The sequence below is a fragment of the Oncorhynchus gorbuscha genome, linkage group LG07, assembly GCF_021184085.1.
Source record: "Oncorhynchus gorbuscha isolate QuinsamMale2020 ecotype Even-year linkage group LG07, OgorEven_v1.0, whole genome shotgun sequence".
Classification (NCBI taxonomy): domain Eukaryota; kingdom Metazoa; phylum Chordata; class Actinopteri; order Salmoniformes; family Salmonidae; genus Oncorhynchus; species Oncorhynchus gorbuscha.
The window spans coordinates 66607492-66627394 of record NC_060179.1 but is presented as its reverse complement, the minus strand read 5'-3'; the positions used below and the strand labels follow the sequence as shown (position 1 = coordinate 66627394).

Below are 19903 nucleotides of genomic sequence, written 5' to 3'. Positions count from 1 at the left end.
TCTGAAACATCCCTCCCCTCCCCCTGTCATTGTAACAGAGTAGGCAGTTCTCCTTTCGGAGGCATCTCTGTCATTGGTGTGTGTGCGCACACTGCATGGTGTGTGTGCCTGTCTGCCTGCCTCTGCTTCTGTCAGTTCAGTCCTGTGGTTGTGTAGCTGTGCTCTGGTCAGCTGTATTATATGGCTCTACTAATTAGGATTACATAAACATGGTGGATCTTTATGCAAAGCCCCGGCATGGGTATCAGACCCGGGGGGGCTTGGCTCTACCAATTGCAAACCAGGTAGGTCCAGAACAAACTGTATAGCGTATGTCTCTAAATGCAACAATGCAGCCTCACCGAAACTGTCAGTGCACTGGTTTTGATGGATCTATGGCTAAATTGGCTGGTTCTGAATGTAGATCAGAGTGTGTTGGGTTTGTTGTACAGTGTATATACAATATTGACAGTGTTTACGTCTACCTTGTTATCACTTTCTTGCTTCCTGTTGAGTCTACTTAGTCTCACCCTTCTGCGGATATATTGCTTCAGCTCAACTTTGTTTTCCTCTGTTGCCGTGTATGTCAACCCCAGAGAGCATGCTCAGTAACACAAGTAACGCCGCCTTCCGCATGGTTAGTGCATAGATCCATTAAGCACTCTTGACGTTAGAGTTTTGCCAGGTGTAAGTTGACAAATTTGCCAACACAAAACCATAGTTTCTCGCATATGGGTATTACATTTACTGTGAGGTGCTTACTGTGTGTGTTGATGAAATGGGTAGATTTGAGGGTTTTGCCTGTTTATGTTTATTGGTGACACTGACATTTTGCCCACACAAAGACCGACTTTCTCACTTCTGGTTAGTGTGTGTTTACTGTGTGGTGTTTGCTCTGGGTAGATATATTTTCCAGTGGGCAGGGGAGGGGGCATTTCAGAATCAACACAGCGAGAGATCAATGATGCAACTCTCTAATTTCCTCTTGCTTGTCTGTATTCTGTTGATCTATTTTTGATTTGATTGCCTGGTCATGTGTATTGATAACCTTGTGTTGATAATGAGATCAATAATGATTCTAATGACAGGCCAAAAACCTCTAGATGGGACACCGAGTCCATATCTGATACAAAATGTATTATTATTAACCAGAGGAAAATAGTCAAATTTACTCATTTCTAACCATATCTGCCTTCCGACGACTGACCCATATAAATAGGCTTCCGACCTGTCACCGTTCATCAAACCAGTGGTAGGTTTTCATAGTCTAAAGGATCCTGGTGTGATAGTCCACACCAGAAGGCTATGAGTGAGGAAGGGAGAGATCAACAGTCCCTCTCACCGTGCCATGATGATGACCACATATCCATCAGGGTTCCCAGAGGGACGTCCCAGGAACCATAAAGTCAGTCAGACACGTCCTCATTGGAATACAGCAGGTGAAACTTAGGCCACTGGAACAGATAAGAAAAGACTCCAGGTTAGACTCGGGCCTCTGAAAATGTAGGATCAGATCGTCTATTTTAGATGGGGTCATTTCAACGGAAGTAGGTAGCCTAGTGGTTAAGAGTTTTGGGCCAGTAACTGAAAAGTTGCTGGTTCGAATATCCAAGCCAACTAGGTGAAAAATCTGTCTGTGCCCTTGAGCATAGCACTTAACCCTAATTGCTCCTGTAAGTCGCTCTGGATAAATGACCAAAAAATAAATGAAAAACATTGATTTTAGCAGGAGTGAGTGAGTGTGCCAATTTTTTCTGGAATGATGAACACAGACTTACTGTAGACATGTACATCTCTCTCCTTCACTCTCATTTATTCAATACAATTAAACCTATTTATCTGAGGGGCAATTTCTTGGGGCAGTCTGCAACAACAATGACAACAAGACTACCATGTAGGCTAACTCAACTAACCTAACCATGTGTATTGGTCTTGACTAGGCCTATATTTACATACTGGTGATATATTTAGCCTCCTACTGTAAAATGGTTTCTATAACTGTGGGTCGCAGATAAGAGGAAGAATAAAATGTACTATTAACTTATATTCAGTCAACAGTTGAATTTGATTATATTCAGTGAAAGTGTGAGTCATCATTTTTTTCTTTCAGTTCTGTAATGTGGAGAATTGAAAGTGCGCCTGCTGTAGTTGATTAGTAACCATTGTTGAACTTTTGAATGAAACCTGAATATTGGCCTTCTATGTTTGTTTGTGGACAGTTGTTATTGTTCTGGAACATTACCACCACCCTTAGACAAAAGACAATGTCACACAGGAATGCCTGGGCGGACTGTGAAGTAGGCATAGAGTTTTAGTTTGTTGAGTGTTGCACCTCCACTTTTGGAAATGCAGAGTCTGTGTCTGTGGGTAACTGGGTAATAGTGGGTGTCTGTATATTTAGACAAAAACGAGGCAGTGGGTTGTGGTCTGGAGCTCATTGCTTTCTGTTTAGCTTTAGATTTGACTTTCTGAGCTGACTGCACCGGAAGAAAGACTGTTCCACCCTCTTTCTGAGTGCTATAGGTGAAAGTGGCTTTTTTTTCTCCAGAAATATCACAGCTTCTTTTATCTACTCAGAACCAACTGACTGTCTATAGAGCTGTGAGACTAAAGTTGATGTTAGTTTTTTATTCACAGGTTTGTCTAGAATTAGTGTCACTTGACTTCAGCCTCGTCCCAGATCTGGTTGTGCTGTTTTTCCAACTCCTATGGTTATTGTCAACACATAAACAGATCTGGGACAAGGCTTGGTGTCACTCTGTAGTTCTAAACTCTTCCAGATGACCCCTGACCCATATTTCCTGCTCTTCCCATAGGTTGACAATGAGAGTGCCCAGAACGCTGTGTACGTCAATGTAGCGGAGCTCCACAGAAACGTCTCTGAGTCCCCTCTCTCGGCCTCCTCCCCTCCCTGCTCTCCTCCTTACCTGGACTCTGAGGGATGGGAGGTGCACACTGACCAGGAGAGTGGACAGGAGTACTACTACCACCCTGAATCGGGGCAGGCTACCTGGGACAACCCCCACATAGACCCTGAGGCTCCCGCTGAGGAGCCTGTGTGTTCGTCTCCCTCGCCCTCCTCTCAGTCCCCCACCTCCACCTCTGTCTCCCCCCCTGCATGGACCGCTGACTGGGAGCAGTGTTTGGATGTGACTAGCGGCCGCCAGTACTTCTACAACCCAGTATCGGGAGAGACGTCTTGGGAGCCCCCAGAGCCACAGTGCCCCTACCCTCCTCTGATGGAGCCGCTGAGTGGGCACAGCTCTCTGGAGGAAGGGCCGGTAAGGCCTGCTCCACTTAGACACTCACTTACTTCATCTATTATAGTTTCACCCATGGGAAGTCTACAAATAATACAACACTCATCTTTTTAATGAAGTTAAGCTCCTACAGTACATAGCAGACAGTTATTTTTCATAGATGTAGTTTTCCTCAAACTATTAGGCAATGCATTCGTTGACCTTGTTGTGAACTTTTCGCGAACTGCATTCTCATGTTTTCACAATTCTAAAGAGATGTGAAAGAATAAGCTAAAAGCTGTTTAAACTGCTTCGTTGAAATGATTAACTTTGAAAAGCTGAAAGGAACCTAGGAGGAAGGTTATCCATTGTCCTGTTCTCGATCTGTTTTGAAGCAGCACAATGAGATCCCTGAATGTAACATTCTCACAACATGTGTGTGTGTGTGTGTGTATCTCTGTGTTGTCTGTCCTGTCTGTGGGTGTGTTTCTGTGTTCACATGCATGTGTGTGTGCATGATGTGTGTGTGTCCAGCCTCCCCTGCCTGAGGAGGACTACCCAGGTGAGGCTGACCTACCTGAATCCCTGGAAGAGGAGCCATTGGCTTTGTCCCCAGTGGACCCTCACTCCTTCCATAACGACTACAACCCCAGCCATGTGATCCAGGCAGTCATCCCCAGGGCCAGCCTGGACAGGAGTGCTCCAACTGGCTGGAACCTCAATATAGACCCTGATGGAACATGGGTGTTCTCCAGCAAACACACACCTGAGCAGGTACACAGACCCTTTATTTAGCCATTATTTATTCAGGTTAGTCTCATTGAGGTAAAGAGAGAGAGAGACCTATCCAGGAATGAAATCTAGGGGGGAGACCATGCCACTCAGCTTGAAGGAATATTACCGGGCCACCTGATTCTACAGTATATGCAGTACATTTTCTCAATGATGATGCAGTGCAATATGGATATTTATGTGTGTGGTGTGTGTGTGTGGTAACAGTGGATCAAATCATTGGACGACAGAGGACAGACGTACTACTACCTGAGAGACGGCTCCAGATCCCAGTGGAACCTGCCTGAGGTAGAGATCAAGATTAAACACCCATGGCAATTAATTCTACCATACAGATTTAGATAGGTAATCAATGCCTAATTCCTAACTTATGAATTACTTATTTTGGAGTGTCTTGTATAGAGTTTCTCCTCTATCATTTGACCCCTCCAGGCCCCTGTAGCATCAGGCCAGTCTAAGGTGGGAAATGGTGTTGCGCTGGACGGGGGGTCTCTATCTATGAAGAACTGGAGACACACCATGGGTCCAGCTCACTTCAGCTCAACCATGGAGGAAAGGGTTAGTGTTGCTAGTGTGCATACCCACACCTCCACACACACACAAATACACACACACACCTCACATCCCCCTAGCCAGAGCCCATCACAATAGAGCTATAAGAGCTACAGTAGGAGTGTCAGCTGGCTCTGACAGCAGTGTTTAGTGAAGCAGAGTGAAGTGACTGGGAACACCATATGAAACACCTGACGCTCTCATACAGCCCCCATTTTGACACCGTTTCCTAAACAAGAGAGAGCCAAGCACCTGGAACACCTATTACGTTTCACTTCTATTCTTAGGATCACTGTGTTCAGCCAGTGACATTTGGTGTCGTAACAATACAGTGGTCTATACCATACATATAAAAGAGTAGATTGTGTACTTAAACAATTCTGTTCAGATGGGATGTCGTTTTGGTCACATTGTGACAAAGTAAAGTGTCCTTTATTCCCCTATTGGTCAGAAGTTCTTCCCAAATCACAGAAGAAATGCCTCGGACTACGGCAGCGAGGGTTCCAGTGCAGACAACTCTCCAGAGATGGGGCAGCATCACGTGAGTCCCCCTCCTCCTCTCCTGTCCTCCTTTATTGTCCTCCCCAGTCTGCTGATCCTCATTAGGTTAGATCAGCCCTGAGTCGACTGAAAATGACAGTTCTGTTCTTACTCAAATGACACTTCTGTGAAGTTGCCCCAGCGCTATGACCACTCTGACCTGACCTGTCTTTCCTCTGAATGGTGTTTTGTTTCTGTTCCTGAAAGCTGATTGGTTTAGACTCAGAAGAAATCAAATCAAATCAAAAATCAAATTTATTTATATAGCCCTTCGTACATCAGCTGATATCTTAAAGTGCTGTATAGAAACCCAGCCTAAAACCCCAAACAGCAAGCAATGCAGGTGTAGAAGCACGGTGGCTAGGAAAAACTCCCTAGAAAGGCCAAAACCTAGGAAGAAACCTAGAGAGGAACCAGGCTATGTGGGGTGGCCAGTCCTCTTCTGGCTGTGCCGGGTGGAGATTATAACAGAACATGGCCAGGATGTTCAAATGTTCATAAATGACCAGCATGGTCAAATAATAATAATCACAGGCAGAACAGTTGAAACTGGAGCAGCAGCACGGCCAGGTCGACTGGGGACAGCAAGGAGTCATCATGTCAGGTAGTCCTGAGGCATGGTCCTAGGGCTCAGGTCTTCAGAGAGAGAGAGAAAGATAGAGATAATTAGAGAGAGCATACTTAAATTCACACAGGACACTGGATAGCACAGGAGACGTACTCCAGATATAACAAACTGACCCTAGCCCCCCGACACATAAACTACTGCAGCACAAATACTGGAGGCTGAGACAGGAGGGGTCAGGAGACACTGTGGCCCCATCCGATGACACCCCCGGACAGGGCCAAAAAGGAAGGATATAACCCCACCCACTTTGCCAAAGCACAGCCGCTAGAGGGATAACTTCAACCACCAACTTACCATACTGAGACAAGGCCGAGTATAGCCCACAAAGATCTCTGCCACGGCACAACCCAAGGGGGGGCGTCAACCCAGACAGGAAGATCACATCAGTGACTCAACCCACTCCTAGGGACGGTATGAAAGAGCCCTAGTAAGCGAGTGACTCAGCCCCTGTAATAGGGTTAGAGGCAGAGAATCCCAGTGGAAAGAGGGGAACCGGCCAAGCAGAGACAGCAAGGGCGTTTCGTTGCTCCAGAGCCTTTCCGTTCACCTTCACACTCCTGGGCTAGACTACACTCAATCATATGACCCACTGAAGAGATGAGTCTTCAGTAAAGACTTAAAGGTTGAGACCAAGTTTGCGTCTCTCACATGGGTAGGCAGACCATTCCATAAAAATGGAGCTCTATAGGAGAAAGCCCTGCCTCCAGCTGTTTGCTTAGAAATTCTAGGGTCATTTAGGAGGCCTGCGTCTTGTGATCGTAGCGTACGTGTAGGAATGTACGGCAGGACCAAATCAGAGAGATAGGTAGGAGCAAGCCCATGTCATGCTTTGTAGGTTAGCAGTAAAACCTTGAAATCAGCCCTTGCCTTGACAGGAAGCCAGTGTAGGGAGGCTAGCACTGGAGTAATATGATCAAATTGTTTGGTTCTAGTCAGGATTCTAGCAGCCGTATTTAGCACTAACTGAAGTTTATTTAGTGCTTTATCCGGGTAGCCGGAAAGTAGAGCATTGCAGTAGTCTAACCTAGAAGTGACAAAAGCAAGAAGCCCCTTCAATCAGAGCCTCAGTGGCACAATGTGTTTTTTAAATATTTTTTTATATATCTCACCACTGCCCTGATAAATATTGTATCCATCCGCATGCTATCTATTTAAGGGCTAATGGTGTGTTGTACCCGTATATTGAAGAATTTGTAAGCAGAATAGTAGTTGCATAGCTACACCTGAGAGAGTAGAAACAGATGTCACTTGGGAAATGGTCTATTTCTTGGTATATAAATAGATGAGTTTTTCCCTGTTGAGGGCAGCTGACGTCACAACACCTTTGGGAAACTCTCAGCCAGAGCTACCAACCGCCGTACCACCTCATCACACCTCACTACACAGTGAAAGAGAGGATGCAATAGTCTAAAATGTGCCTGTGGTTTTATACCATTCATGCTGTTCATTATAAAACATAAAGGGAGAAGTGTCTGTTAACAAGCTATTACAAAGGAGCTTGTTGTCAGAGTTTAGCCACAGTTGTCAAATACTGTCCTCCTGTCGCTTTTTTGGTGCATTTCTGTTTGTAGAGGTTAACAGGATTGTACTGTATTAATGCATCAATTATTATGTCTCACTTGAACACTTGGCTTTGCACAATTAAAAGCATGTTATGTTTGGATCCTTTTTCAGGTGCAGAGTTTAGAAAAAGCTGGAATTCTCAACAAAACTAAAGTGTCAGAGAATGGGAAAAGAGTAAGGTAATTCTAACCTCATCCAAAGTCTGGTTATAATTGCTGACATGGAAGCAAGTGGTGGAATTATCAGCCATTACATTACCAAATTATTTTCCACACTACAACATTCCCTGAAGTACAGTACAGCTCACACTCAGTGGCCTTCCTATAGGAAAAACTGGGCCCAGTCTTGGACGGTTCTTCACGGAGGGGTTCTGACCTTCCACAAAGACCCCAAGTCTGCAGCCACAGGAGCCTTGGTGAGTGAGAGGTGCACAACTGTTACCTGCACAGATAAAGAACTCTTACATCACTGTCTGATTTCATGGAATGCAGTACTGTCAGTTTTCATCAACTGTCCTCCATGATGTCTTTCTCTCTCAACAGAACAAGACCAATCAGATCGCCCCAGAGGTCACAGTGGAGCTACGAGGTGCAACGATTGGCTGGGCTCCCAGGGATAAATCCAGCAAAAAGAATGTTGTAGAGGTGGGTTGACAGTTGGTTGCTATGAAGTCATAATACAGGTGTTGTAGGAGTTGTACTAAATACATCAAAGATAATGAATGATTCATTTGGGAGTACCATTTATTTAATACAAATGTAATTGACTATACATGCACCATTTTCTGCCCATTGTGATAAGTGATTCTGGGAAGCAACATCATGTGAGAATATATTTTCCATTAGTCTAAGACTGTTGCCCTCTCTATAAATCTGTAAAGCAAATGTTAAAGTCATAATAACCTCTGTTGTATGTTCTCTCTTCAGTTGAAAAACAAAAATGGTGTTGAGTTTCTGATACAGTACGACACTGAGAGTATCATCAACGACTGGCACAAAGTTCTAGTCGACACTATTCGACAGCTGGTAAGTTTCTTGAATGTTTAGAAGTAAGTTAACTCACACACCTTAACGTGCATGGAGACAAATATGTACTGAATAAAAATAAGAAAAACTCCCTGATCAAGGTCAATTTAGGACGGTTAACTTAATGGCTGCTGGTTCAAACATCATGCATGTTAGCCAATGACATTGCAGGACCAGGATCATCACCAATCTGAGGAGGAGGACGGGGACATCAGTGAGAAGTCCTCCGGTACAGACAGAGATGACAGGTCACCAAGCACCCTGGACAAGAGGAGGATGTGTAAGTTCTCCCAACTACACTATTCCTGCTTCAAATAGCAGACGTTTCAGCTGCAATAGCCTCCACCAGGTTAAATTGCTCATGTTTCGTGGCTGTTTAACCCCCCTTTTCCTCTTTGATCTTCTTGACCCCCCCCCCCCCCTCCCCAGCTTCCAGACCGAGCACGGCCACCTCCTCTGGGGGAGAGACAGATCAGAAGAAGGTTCGTACCAAGCTGATAAAGTTCCTCCTGAAACGACCCACGCTGCAGTCCGTCAAGGAGAAGGGTTACATCCGAGGTGGGCTCATAGGGTCTTCATTCCTACAATGCTACACATGCCGAACTTGCTCCAAATCAGGCTACATTACATTTACTGTCAGGAATTGTGACGACTATGTTACTTATCCAGAGAGATTGAGATTGGAATGAGTTTGTACATATCTTCTGTTGTGATACGGGTAAACAACATCCATCATCCTTCCCTCAGACAATGTGTTTGGCTGTCATCTGGCTGCACTGTGTGCCCAGGAGAAAACTACTATCCCAAGCTTTGTGGAGAAATGTATCCGAGCAGTGGAAAAGAGAGGTAATGATTAGTAATCACAGTGCTGATGATTATGTTACAGTTGACGTCGGAAGTTTACATACACTTAAGTTGGAGTCATTAAAACTTGTTTTTCAACCACTCCACACATTTCTTGTTAACAAACTATAGTTTTGGCAAGTCGGTAAGGACATCTACTTTGTGCATGACACAAGTACATATTCCAACAATTGTTAACAGACAGATTATTTCACTTATAATAGACTGTATCACAATTCCAGTGGGTCAGAAGTTTACATACACTAATTTGACTATGGCTTTAAACAGCTTGGAAAATTCCATAAAATTATGTTTATGCTTTAGCTTCTGATAGGCAAATTTACATAATTTGAGTCAATTGGAGGTGTACCTGTGGATGTATTTCAAGGCCTACCTTCAAACTCAGTGCCTCTTTGCTTGACATCATGGGAAAATCAAAATAAATCAGCCAAGACCTCAGAAAATAAATTGTAGACCTCCACAAGTCTGGTTCATCCTTGGGAGCAATTTCCAAATGCCTGAAGGAACCACGTTCATCTGTACAAACAATAGTATGCAAGTATAAACACCATGGGACCACGCAGCCGTCATGCCGCTCAGGAAGGAGATGTGTTCTGTCTCCTAGAGATGAACGTACTTTGGTGCGAAAAGTGCAAATCAATCCCAGGAAAACAGCGAAGGACCTTGTGAAGATGCTGGAAGAAACAGGTACAAAAGTATCTATATCCACAGTAAAGCGAGTCCTATATTGACATAACCTGAAAGGCCGCTCAGCAAGGTAGAAGCCACTGCTCCAAAACCGCCATACAAAAGCTAGACTGCGGTTTGCAACTACACATGGGGACAAGGATTGTACTTTTTGGAGAAATGCCCTCTGGTCTGATGAAACAAAAATAGAACTGTTTGGCCATAATGACCATCGTTATGTTTGGAGGAAAAAGGGGGAGGCTTGCAAGCCTAAGAACACCATCCCAACCGGCCGCAAATTAGTCTCAAATGGTTCTTCCAAATGGTCAATGACCCCAAGCATGCTTCCAAAGTTGTGGAAAAATGGCCTAAGGACAACAAAGTCAAGGTATTGGCGTGGCCATCACAAAGCCCTGAACTCAATTATATAGAACATTTGTGGGCAGAACTGAAAAAGTGTGTGCAAGCAAGGAGGCCTTCAAACCTGCCTCAGTTACACCAGCTCTGTCAGGAGGAATGGGCCAAAATGCATCCAACTTATTGTGGGAAGCTTGTGGAAGGCTACCCAAAACATTTGACCCAAATTAAACAATTTAAAGGCAATGCTACCAGATACTCATTGAGTGTATGTAAACTTCTGACCCACTGGGAATGTGATAAAATAAATTAAAGCTGAAATAAATCATTCTCTCTACTATTATTGTGACATTTCACATTCTTAAAATAAAGTGGTGATCCTAACTGACCTGAAAGAGGGATTTTTACTAGGATTACATGTCAGGAACTGTGAAAAACTGAGTTTTAATGTATTATGCTTCAACTGTAAATGCCAGTAGTGACATTGAAATAGCAGTGTATTACTCAGCACAATATTTACAGTAAAATAAAAAAAAGTTACCACAGTAGTTGATTGAACCCAATGCTGATGTGTGTTTGTCTTCACAGGTCTGGACATGGATGGACTCTACAGAGTCAGTGGGAACCTAGCTGTCATTCAGAAACTACGCTTCAAGGCAGATCATGGTAATGCCCATCTCTTTACCTTCTGTATGTGTGTCTGTATTTGTGTTTCCTGTTCTTTGACTCTGTTGTGTGATGTAATTCTGTTCTACAGAGGAACTGGACTTGGAGGATGGCCAGTGGGAGGACACCCACGTCATCACTGGGGCTCTGAAGCTTTTCTTCAGGGAGCTTCCTGAACCCCTCTTCCCCTTCAGCCACTTCAGCCACTTCATCCAGGCCATAAGTAAGCAGCAGGCCAGACACCGTGGCCCCACAATGTCACCTCTCAGAATAGCCTGAAACTGTGTTAGGTTTTGGCCCCACAGTAGCACCTCAGTTTTCTTACCCAGTGTATTACTTCACTATCAAGGAAGGACTAATCATGTTTACCACCCCACTTCCCTTTGTTTTTTGTTGTGTTTTTACACCTTTTTTCCTCCCAATTTTGTGCTATTCAATTGGTAGTTAGTCTTGTCCCATCGCTGCAACTCCCATATGGTCAAGATGCGTGCTTCCTCCGAAACACGAAGCTGCCAAGCCACACTGCTTCTTGACACAATGCCCGCTTAACCCGGAAGCCAGCCACACCAATGTGTTGGAGGAAACCGTGTCAGATTGCATGCGCCCGGCCTGCCACAGGAGTCGCTAGAGCGTGATGGGACAAGTACATCCCGGCCGGCCAAACCCTCCCCTAACCCGGACGACGCTGAGCCAATTGTGCTCCGCTTCATGGGTCTCCCGGTCGCGGCCGTCTGCGACAGAGCTTGATCTCGAACCAGGATCTCTAGTGGCAAAGCTTGCACTGCGATGCAGTGCCTTAGACCGCCGTGCCACTCGGAGGCCCCCCACTTCCCTTTTTATGAACTATTGGAGATATACATTGAATCTATACATTAGTGTACCATTTATTGTTCTATCTTGTCTTGTTTTCAGGAACTGTTGATTACACCCTCAAAGTGTCTTACATGCGAGAGCTGGTGGAGTCTCTTCCTCGGCCAAACCATGACACCATGGAACTCCTCTTCAGCCATTTACGCAAGTAGGTCTTTCACAATCACATTTTGCCATGGCACCCTATTTGCTATAAAGAGTACTGTTTTTGACCAGAGCCCTATTTGATTGATGATATTATGATAACGTATAGTATTCTGCTTCTCTCGGCTCTCTCCCTCTCTATCCACCCTCTCTCAGAGTGATAAACTATGGAGAAGAGAACCGTATGACTGTGCAGAACGTGGCTATCGTCTTTGGTCCCACGCTGCTCCGGCCAGAGATGGAGTCAGCCAACATCGCCATGCACATGGTTTTCCAGAACCAGATAGTGGAGCTAGTCCTGAACGAATACGAATACATCTTCCATTCCAGTTGAAACAATCAACTGTGGCAGGGTAGCCTAGTGGTTAGAGCATTGGACTAGTAACCGAAAGGTTGCAAGTTCAAATCCCCGAGCTGACAAGGTACAAAATCTGTCGTTCTGCCCCCGAACAGGCAGTTAACCCACTGTTCCTAGGCCATCATTGAAAATAAGAATTTGTTCTTAACTGACTTGCCAAGTTAAATAAAGGTTAAATAAATAAAAAATGTTTTAAAAAATCATAAGCCTCTGTCAGTCAGAGGTCAGTGATCAATTGAAGTAATATTGCAGTAGGATAAAAACCACACACTCACCACCGGACAGAGGGTGCGTCCAAATAGTCTCTTTCTTTCTGAAGTGTGCACTCATTCACTATTCCCCACAAATGTAAAAGCATTGGGTTGGTGTAGGCATGGGCTAGAGGGAGTTTACATATAGGCCTAACAGTCATGTCCTTTCAAATTATGAAGGGAAGTGAACAAGTGCACACTTCAGGAGAAAGGAGAGATTATTGGGAGGCAGCCATAGAGGAGCTGCTTGCATTAGGCCTAGTTGAAAGCGATGTCAAATATTTGCACTGCATTTATTATAATATCTTAGTTGGATATTAATTTGCCAATTCAGAATGTTCTCTGAATTTCTGTTTCTTCACTGCATTCCTTATTATGTAAAATAACACACACCCTTATGGCATCACTTATGTACAGTCTCAAAACATTTTTTGTTGCTATAGGCCTACTTTGAAATCTTCCTTTCATGTAAAAATGTTAATTCACAATAACATGATTTTATCTTAACACCCCAATTCTCAAGGCAACCTGAAGATGCTTTGATACCCAATTTGTAAGTCGCTCTGGATAAGAGCGTCTGCTAAATGACTTAAATGTAAATGTACTTTGTTTTTACACACGATCAAACAAACCCTTTTAGATGTATTTTAAAGATGAAATCAAAATGTTTAAAAGTTACTGAAATGTTTGAGGTTATTGTATATCATGTTTCTGAATGGCCTATAGAAGTCCTGTGTTATGCTAATAATGTCTTATTCAGTCAATGTACATTTTGTAACTGTAATATAGAAATATATCAAATATGTACTACCCAAAACCTGCTATGAATTAGACACCAACTTCCCTTGTACAGCCTCTCTAGATTTTGTACTGGATAATCAGATTCCACCTTTTTTAAATAGGCACATTTAGTGTTAATTAAACAAAGCCTCATTGTAAATTAACACACAGAATGATAATGACATATGGCTATGCTATTTCATTAATTTTATTAGCATTAATAGAGCTGGAAAAGGCCAGACCTAAATGAATAGTTAGACAGTTGTGAGAAGCATAACATTCGTTTTTTTTCTGTACATAGAAATCAAGTAGCATATTTATGTTGTAAATTACTGAAAATGCACGTGTTCCTTTAATAAAATAACTTTGTAAAAATATGTCACCTAACATGACTCACTGCTTTGTCAACATTTATTGTTTCAAATTGTTAATTGCGTAAAGTAACTTAGCCCGGCCCTTATCCACTGATGTGTGTGAAAGATAGAGGCCTCTGTGGCCAAAAGGCCGTATAAACATGGGCATCGCGATTGAGGGCTTTCACCATTTTAATGTAGTCAAATGGGTGGGACTTCCAACTTCATTCCCTGATCCTGGAGACCCTATTGGAGTCACGTCCAACCGAGTCATCAGGAGGGATCAGCCAATCGTGAAGAAAATGTACTATTTCAAAATGGAGCCTAAAATTGCTTCTCAAAAGGAAATCCCCCATCACGATGTCATGCGTGTTTGGTCGTATCGCGCTGAACTGCGCATGTGCAGGCCGTCAAATCAAAGGCACTCCTTCCATAAAAAGTTATTTTTGACGGAAATGAAAACATGTCAGTTTGTCACTTTCACGAGGATAGAGCCGAACTACTTAAGACATTGGCTCGAATCTAGGCTGTGCCTTTAGATTTCGAGAAAATGAACAACGAACAACTAAATGTTTCACTTCTCTCATTGACTTCTCTATCCCCAAACCCCACCTTGGTCTGCTTTGCAAGCGTTCCCGGAAGTCTCGCGATGTTGTGCCTCTTCGGTTAGAAACTGTAGTGGCACAGATACAATGATGAGTCATATATCTATCTCTATGGTGTGATATGATTTTCTAGTAGGGAACGATTTAGAGTTTGCACTTCCAGGTGTCAGCTTGTGTTTACATCATTTTGCAATGAGTTTTGAGTGGCCCTGGCAATATAATTTTCCTCCGTTTTTTACGTAAGTTAACCATTTTCACAACTAAATGGTGATACCCACGTATAACAAATATTGTGTTGTGTGGATTCCATTGCATTACGTTAGTTACTTGTTGACCTATTTAAAAAAAAATAATAATAATGCTAGCTGGCTAGTGATGTGGATCAGCTAACGTTAGCCACACGGCGAACATATGAATGATAGCAATGGCAATGATTTTCTCAACATGTAGCTAGCTAGATAGATAGTCATTCGTATTGACGTTGTAGCTACTTAGTTTATCATTAAATCTAGTTAGCGAACGTTATGATAATATATAAATAATAATAATATATGCCATTTAGCAGACGCTTTTATCCAAAGCGACTTACAGTCATATGTATTGCAATCCATGCCTAGCTACTGTAAATTATCTTGAATGTACATTCAATTTGCTAACTTGCACAAATACTGTAGGATGTGGTTGTGTTCGCAGCTAGTGTTTATGATTATTATTCACATATCTTTCAAACAAAATGAAACTTGGACAACCGTTAGTGAGTGATTAGTTAGCTAGCTACTTCTAGCGCTTGACTTACAGGTAGGTGTACATGTCAATCAATATAAGTTGGTGCGATGTCAGTAATGGTTGCTTTTGGTGTTTGACAGGTTACAGCCCAATGTTGACACCAGACAGAAACAGTTAGCAGCTTGGTGCTCCCTCGCACTGTCCTACTGCCGCCATCACAAGCTCTACACTCTGGACATCATGGAAGCCCAAGAGAGCCCTGTGTTCAATCACAAGAATATTGATAGTATCCTTTTATCTACCATGTTCTGAGTTTCACTTACTGACACGTATTTCATAGATCAAACCAAATAAATCACAGGAGGCCATTTCTTGCTCTACTGTCCTGTTGTTTGTTGTTGGACAGCTGCACACCACCCTGCATCACACTGCTGGCTTGCCTCTGAAGCTAAGCAGAGTTGGTCCTGGTTGGTCCCAGGATGAGAGACCAGATGCTGCTGGATGTGGTGTTGGAGGGCTAGTAGGAGGCACTCTTTCCTCTGGTCTAAACAAAATATCCCAATGGAGTGATTGGGGACATTGCCCTTAATAAAATATCCCAGGTCAGTGATTGGGGACATTGCACTGTGTAAGGTTCCGTCTTTCGGATGGGATGTTAAACGGTTGTCCTGACTCTTTGTGGTTACTAAAGATCCCGTGGCACTTATCGTAAGAGTAGGGCAGTTAACCCTGGTGTCCTGGCTAAATTCTCAATCTGGCCCTCGTGGCCACCTAATCAAACTCCAGCTTCCAATTGGCACATTCATCTCTCTCCCCTCAAACTATTCCCCAGGTCATTGCTGTAAATGAAAATGTGTTCTCAGTCAACTTACCTGGTAAAATAAGGGATAAATAAGACTTTGAGGCTAGTGAAATATAATAAGGATGTTATCTGAAATTATACCCACTGAATGTTTCTCCTCAGAAACCTTAACTGATCTTTCAGGAAAACTATCAATGGAGGCCATACTAATTGTTTTTGAGGAATTGAGGAAAAAAGGTAACAGGGCAGCTTTAATTGAAGGAAGGATATTGATAATTATTCTGACAAAATTAATTGAACTGGATATTGTTTGCAGGGAACCTGGAATGGTTAGACAAGAACAAGACGCGGTGTCTAGTCATGTGGAGGAGGCCAGAAGAATGGGGGAAACTGATTTACCAGTGGGTGAGTAGGTCTTCTATGGGCCCTGGTCTAAAGTAATGCACTATATAGGCAGTGGTGAAAAAGTACTCAATTGTCATTCTTGAGTAAAAGTAAAGATACCTTAATAGAAAAAGTGAAAGTCACCCAGTAAAATACTACTTGATTAAAAGTATCTGGTTTTAAATATACTTAAGTATCAAAAGTAGATGGAATTGTTAAAATATACTTAAGTATCAAAAGTAAAACATTTCAAATTCCTTATAGTAAGCAAAACAGATGGCACAAATATATATTTTTAAATATATATATATTACAGATAGTCAGGGGCACACCAACACACAGGCATAATTTACAAACAAAGCATTTGTGTTCAGTGAGTCAAAAATATAAATAGTCAAGTTAAGTACAGACACACCAAAAAATGACTAAAGTAGTACTTTAAAGTATTTTTTACCTAAGTACTTTACACCACTGGGGTGTAGCCTATAGCTCATTTTACATTGTTCGAAGAATCATGCAATGTAGCATCATTATAGAAGATATGATGTAGTTTTCCAGCAAGTAATAGTCTAAATCCTTGTGTCATCCGTACTCTGTTGATACTTCTTGATGAAAGGAGCTCATATCATTTCAGGTCTCTAAAAACGGTATGGTCAATACAGTGTTTACACTCTACGAGCTCGCCAACGGTGACGACACAGAAAGCGAAGGTACAGCAACAGATATGTGCATTTCTGACATATTTCCTTCTATTCATCAGTACCTAAAGACATCTGCACTATTTTCTGCCTTCTGTTGAGCTGTACAGCAAATGTAATTAGATGTAACCCATTTTCCCCAGAATTCCATGGGCTGGAAGACTGGATGCTGATTCGTTCGCTGCAGGCCCTGCAAATGGACGGCAAGGCCGAGGTCATCTCCATGGACGACGGGAAGGGGGTCAAGTTCTTCTGAAGAGACATTGCATTGTGGGATTGAACAAGTGCTCAACTCAGACTGGGAACCTTCATCCTTATTGGCTGTGAGAGTACTGCTTGCCTGGACCCAGATCGGTTTGTGCTGTCCTGCCAACTCCCTGTGGTCATTGGCATGACAAAGGAGGTGCAAGACAGTGCAAACAGATCTGGGACCAGGTTAATGAGGGTTGCGCTGTTTAAAAGGCTATTATTTGCACCTCAGCACCCAAGCTACGTGGTTGATGATAATAATAGTCATTATTTGATTTAGGTAGTTGCCTTATTTGGTTCACCTAAGTTTAAAGCATTTTCTTACTGGAAGGGAACTAATCTCGCTAGTAAATTCCATCTGCAGGAGCAATTTAGGAGGTGACTTTATTTAGACTTCTGTGGTAGTCACCTGGGATGTTTAATGTGGGACTTTCCCCACAATCGGTGTCTTTCCCTTACTATTTTCTTCTGTTTTATATTTATAACTTGTTTTTATTCTTAACCTCCTGATTATTAACAAATCTACTTGCAGCGATTAGGTGTGGTTGTGGTATGGACTTCTGCTGTATTGCTGTTCTTCTTTACCTCCAAAAATCCTCAAGAAATCCCAGTCAAGACACCCTGGAGACATTTGGGGAGTTTTAAAACCTCCCAGGAAGAGGACACACATGGGAGTATTAGAATCCTGATTTAGTTCAGCTGTAATAATGGTGCTGGATGTCTAATGTACAGACTGACTGCTGTAAACCCTTAGTACATAACCTATGACACTCCTGTACACTGTCTCTATTCATCCTTTTTTTTAACCAATGGAATCCTGTAAGAAAATAAATAGGAGATAAATGTTGTCCTACAGTTGTGAATGAGGACAATTCTGTACATGTCAAGGTCTAATTTTAGTTATTACAAGTGGCAATCAATTTTGTATATTAAATTAATAGTTCAATAGTGGTAACATGTATTACAGTATGTCAGCTCTGGGGATCTTGGATTAATTAAGTGCATTATAGTGCCCCCTAGTGTCAAATATGAATACAGTTACACGTTTACTACAACTTTATGAATGATCAAATCAACTTTATTTGTCACATGCGCCAAATACAACAAGTGTAGACTTTACCATGAAATGCATACTTACAAGCCCTTAGCCAACAGTGGTAGTCACCTGGGATGTTTAATGTGGGACTTTCCCCACAATCTGTGTCTTTCCCTTACTATTTTCTTCTGTTTTGTATTTATAACTTGTTTTTATTCTTAACCTCCTGATTATTAACAAATCTACTTGCAGTGATTAGGTGTGGTTGTGGTATGGACTTCTGCCGTATTGCTGTACTTCTTTACCTCCAAAAATCCTCAAGAAATCCCAGTCAAGACACCCTGGAGACATTTGGGGAGTTTTAAAGCCTTCCAGGAAGAGGACACACATAGGAGTATTAGAATCCTGATTTAGTTCAGCTGTAATAATGGTGCTGGATGTCTCATGTACAGACTGACTGCTGTAAACCCTTAGTACATAACCTATGACACTCCTGTACACTGTCTCTGTATTCATCCTTTTTTTTAACCAATGGAATCCTGTAAGAAAATAAATAGGAGAGAAATGTTGTCCTACAGTTATGAATGAGGACAATTCTGTACATGTCAAGGTCTAATTTGAGTTATTACAAGTGGCAATCAATTTTGTATATTAAATTAATAGTTCAATAGTGGTAACATGTATGTAAATGTAAATGTAAAGCTCTGGGGATCTTGGATTAATTAAGTGCATTATAGTGCCCCCTAGTGTCAAAGATGAATACAGTTACACGTTTACTACACCTTTATGAATGATCAAATCAACTTTATTTGTCACATGCGCCAAATACAACAAGTGTAGACTTTACCATGAAATGCATACTTACAAGCCCTTAGCCAACAGTGCAGTTCAAGAAGAGTTAAGAAAATATTTTCAAAATAGACTATAATAAAAAGTAGACTAAAATAAAAAGTAATAATAAAAAACAGCACAATAAGAATAACAATAATGAGGCTACATACAGGGGGGCACCGGTACTGAGCCAGTGTGTGGGGGTACAGGTAATTTGTACATGTAGGTGGCGGTGAAGTGACCTTGCATAGACAATAGACGGCGAGTAGCCGCAGTGCACAAAAGGGGGGGGGGGGGGGATTGTCCGGTGGGGAATTTATTAATTGTTCAGCAGTCTTGTGGCTTGGGGGTAGAAGCTGTTGAGGAGCCTTTTGGTCCTAGACTTGGCGCACCGGTACGCTTGCCGTGCACCAGTCTTATATAGGAAAGAACATTGCAACTTCTAATATTTTGTTAAAACAATACTAAAGGTTGTGTTTGAGACTGACTGACTGATCTACAAATAATAATGAGTGGTTATTTATAATGCTCAGGGATTTGTAGATCAAAACAAGCCCATAGACTCTAGGTAACCAAGCTATTGCAAGTAAGATATAGCTTACACAAACATATTGCTACTAATTTCCCAGAAATCACTAGACAGACAGCTGACTGGGCTGTTACTCTGGTGAGCTACTTATTGCAGTCACCAGCTGGGTTGGAGAACCTCACAAATTCAAATCAAATGTTATTTATCACATGTGCCGAATACAATAGTTGTAGTGAAATGCTTACTTACAAGCCCTTAACCAACAATGCAGTTTTAAGAAAAAATAATTAATTAATGTACCAAAAAATGAAAGCGCATCAGTAAAATAACAATAGCGAGGCTATATACAAAAAATACCGGTACAAAGTCAGTGTGGAGGGACACCGGTTAGTCGAGGTAATATGTACATGTAGGTA

The 19903-nt window shown here is 42.3% G+C and overlaps 2 protein-coding genes across 4 annotated transcripts in view; both read left to right on the top strand.

Annotated features, from left to right (window-relative positions):
• Window positions 1-13666, top strand: part of LOC124040245 (rho GTPase-activating protein 27-like) — a 31291-nt gene extending 17625 nt beyond the window's left edge. For 2 of the 3 annotated variants that reach the window (XM_046357239.1, XM_046357241.1), the window contains 16 exons: window positions 2796-3260; window positions 3753-3992; window positions 4218-4298; window positions 4443-4568; window positions 5014-5103; window positions 7405-7472; window positions 7621-7708; window positions 7836-7937; window positions 8220-8318; window positions 8490-8598; window positions 8748-8876; window positions 9066-9164; window positions 10794-10871; window positions 10963-11094; window positions 11784-11889; window positions 12042-13666. In XM_046357239.1, the coding sequence (XP_046213195.1) occupies window positions 2796-3260; window positions 3753-3992; window positions 4218-4298; window positions 4443-4568; window positions 5014-5103; window positions 7405-7472; window positions 7621-7708; window positions 7836-7937; window positions 8220-8318; window positions 8490-8598; window positions 8748-8876; window positions 9066-9164; window positions 10794-10871; window positions 10963-11094; window positions 11784-11889; window positions 12042-12219 (2190 nt within the window). In that variant the 3' untranslated portion in view covers window positions 12220-13666. The remainder of the gene's footprint in view (window positions 1-2795; window positions 3261-3752; window positions 3993-4217; window positions 4299-4442; window positions 4569-5013; window positions 5104-7404; window positions 7473-7620; window positions 7709-7835; window positions 7938-8219; window positions 8319-8489; window positions 8599-8747; window positions 8877-9065; window positions 9165-10793; window positions 10872-10962; window positions 11095-11783; window positions 11890-12041) is intronic. The other variant, XM_046357240.1, reaches the window with a different exon arrangement.
• A 618-nt stretch (window positions 13667-14284) lies between these two features.
• On the top strand, window positions 14285-18704 carry vps25 (vacuolar protein sorting 25 homolog). The gene is made up of 6 exons (XM_046355292.1): window positions 14285-14471; window positions 15099-15244; window positions 15944-15997; window positions 16077-16165; window positions 16779-16854; window positions 16986-18704. Exons 1-6 carry the CDS (start codon window positions 14425-14427, stop codon window positions 17096-17098), a joined length of 525 nt encoding a protein of 174 aa, XP_046211248.1. The 5' UTR covers window positions 14285-14424; the 3' UTR covers window positions 17099-18704.
• Window positions 18705-19903: the final 1199 nt, after the last annotated feature.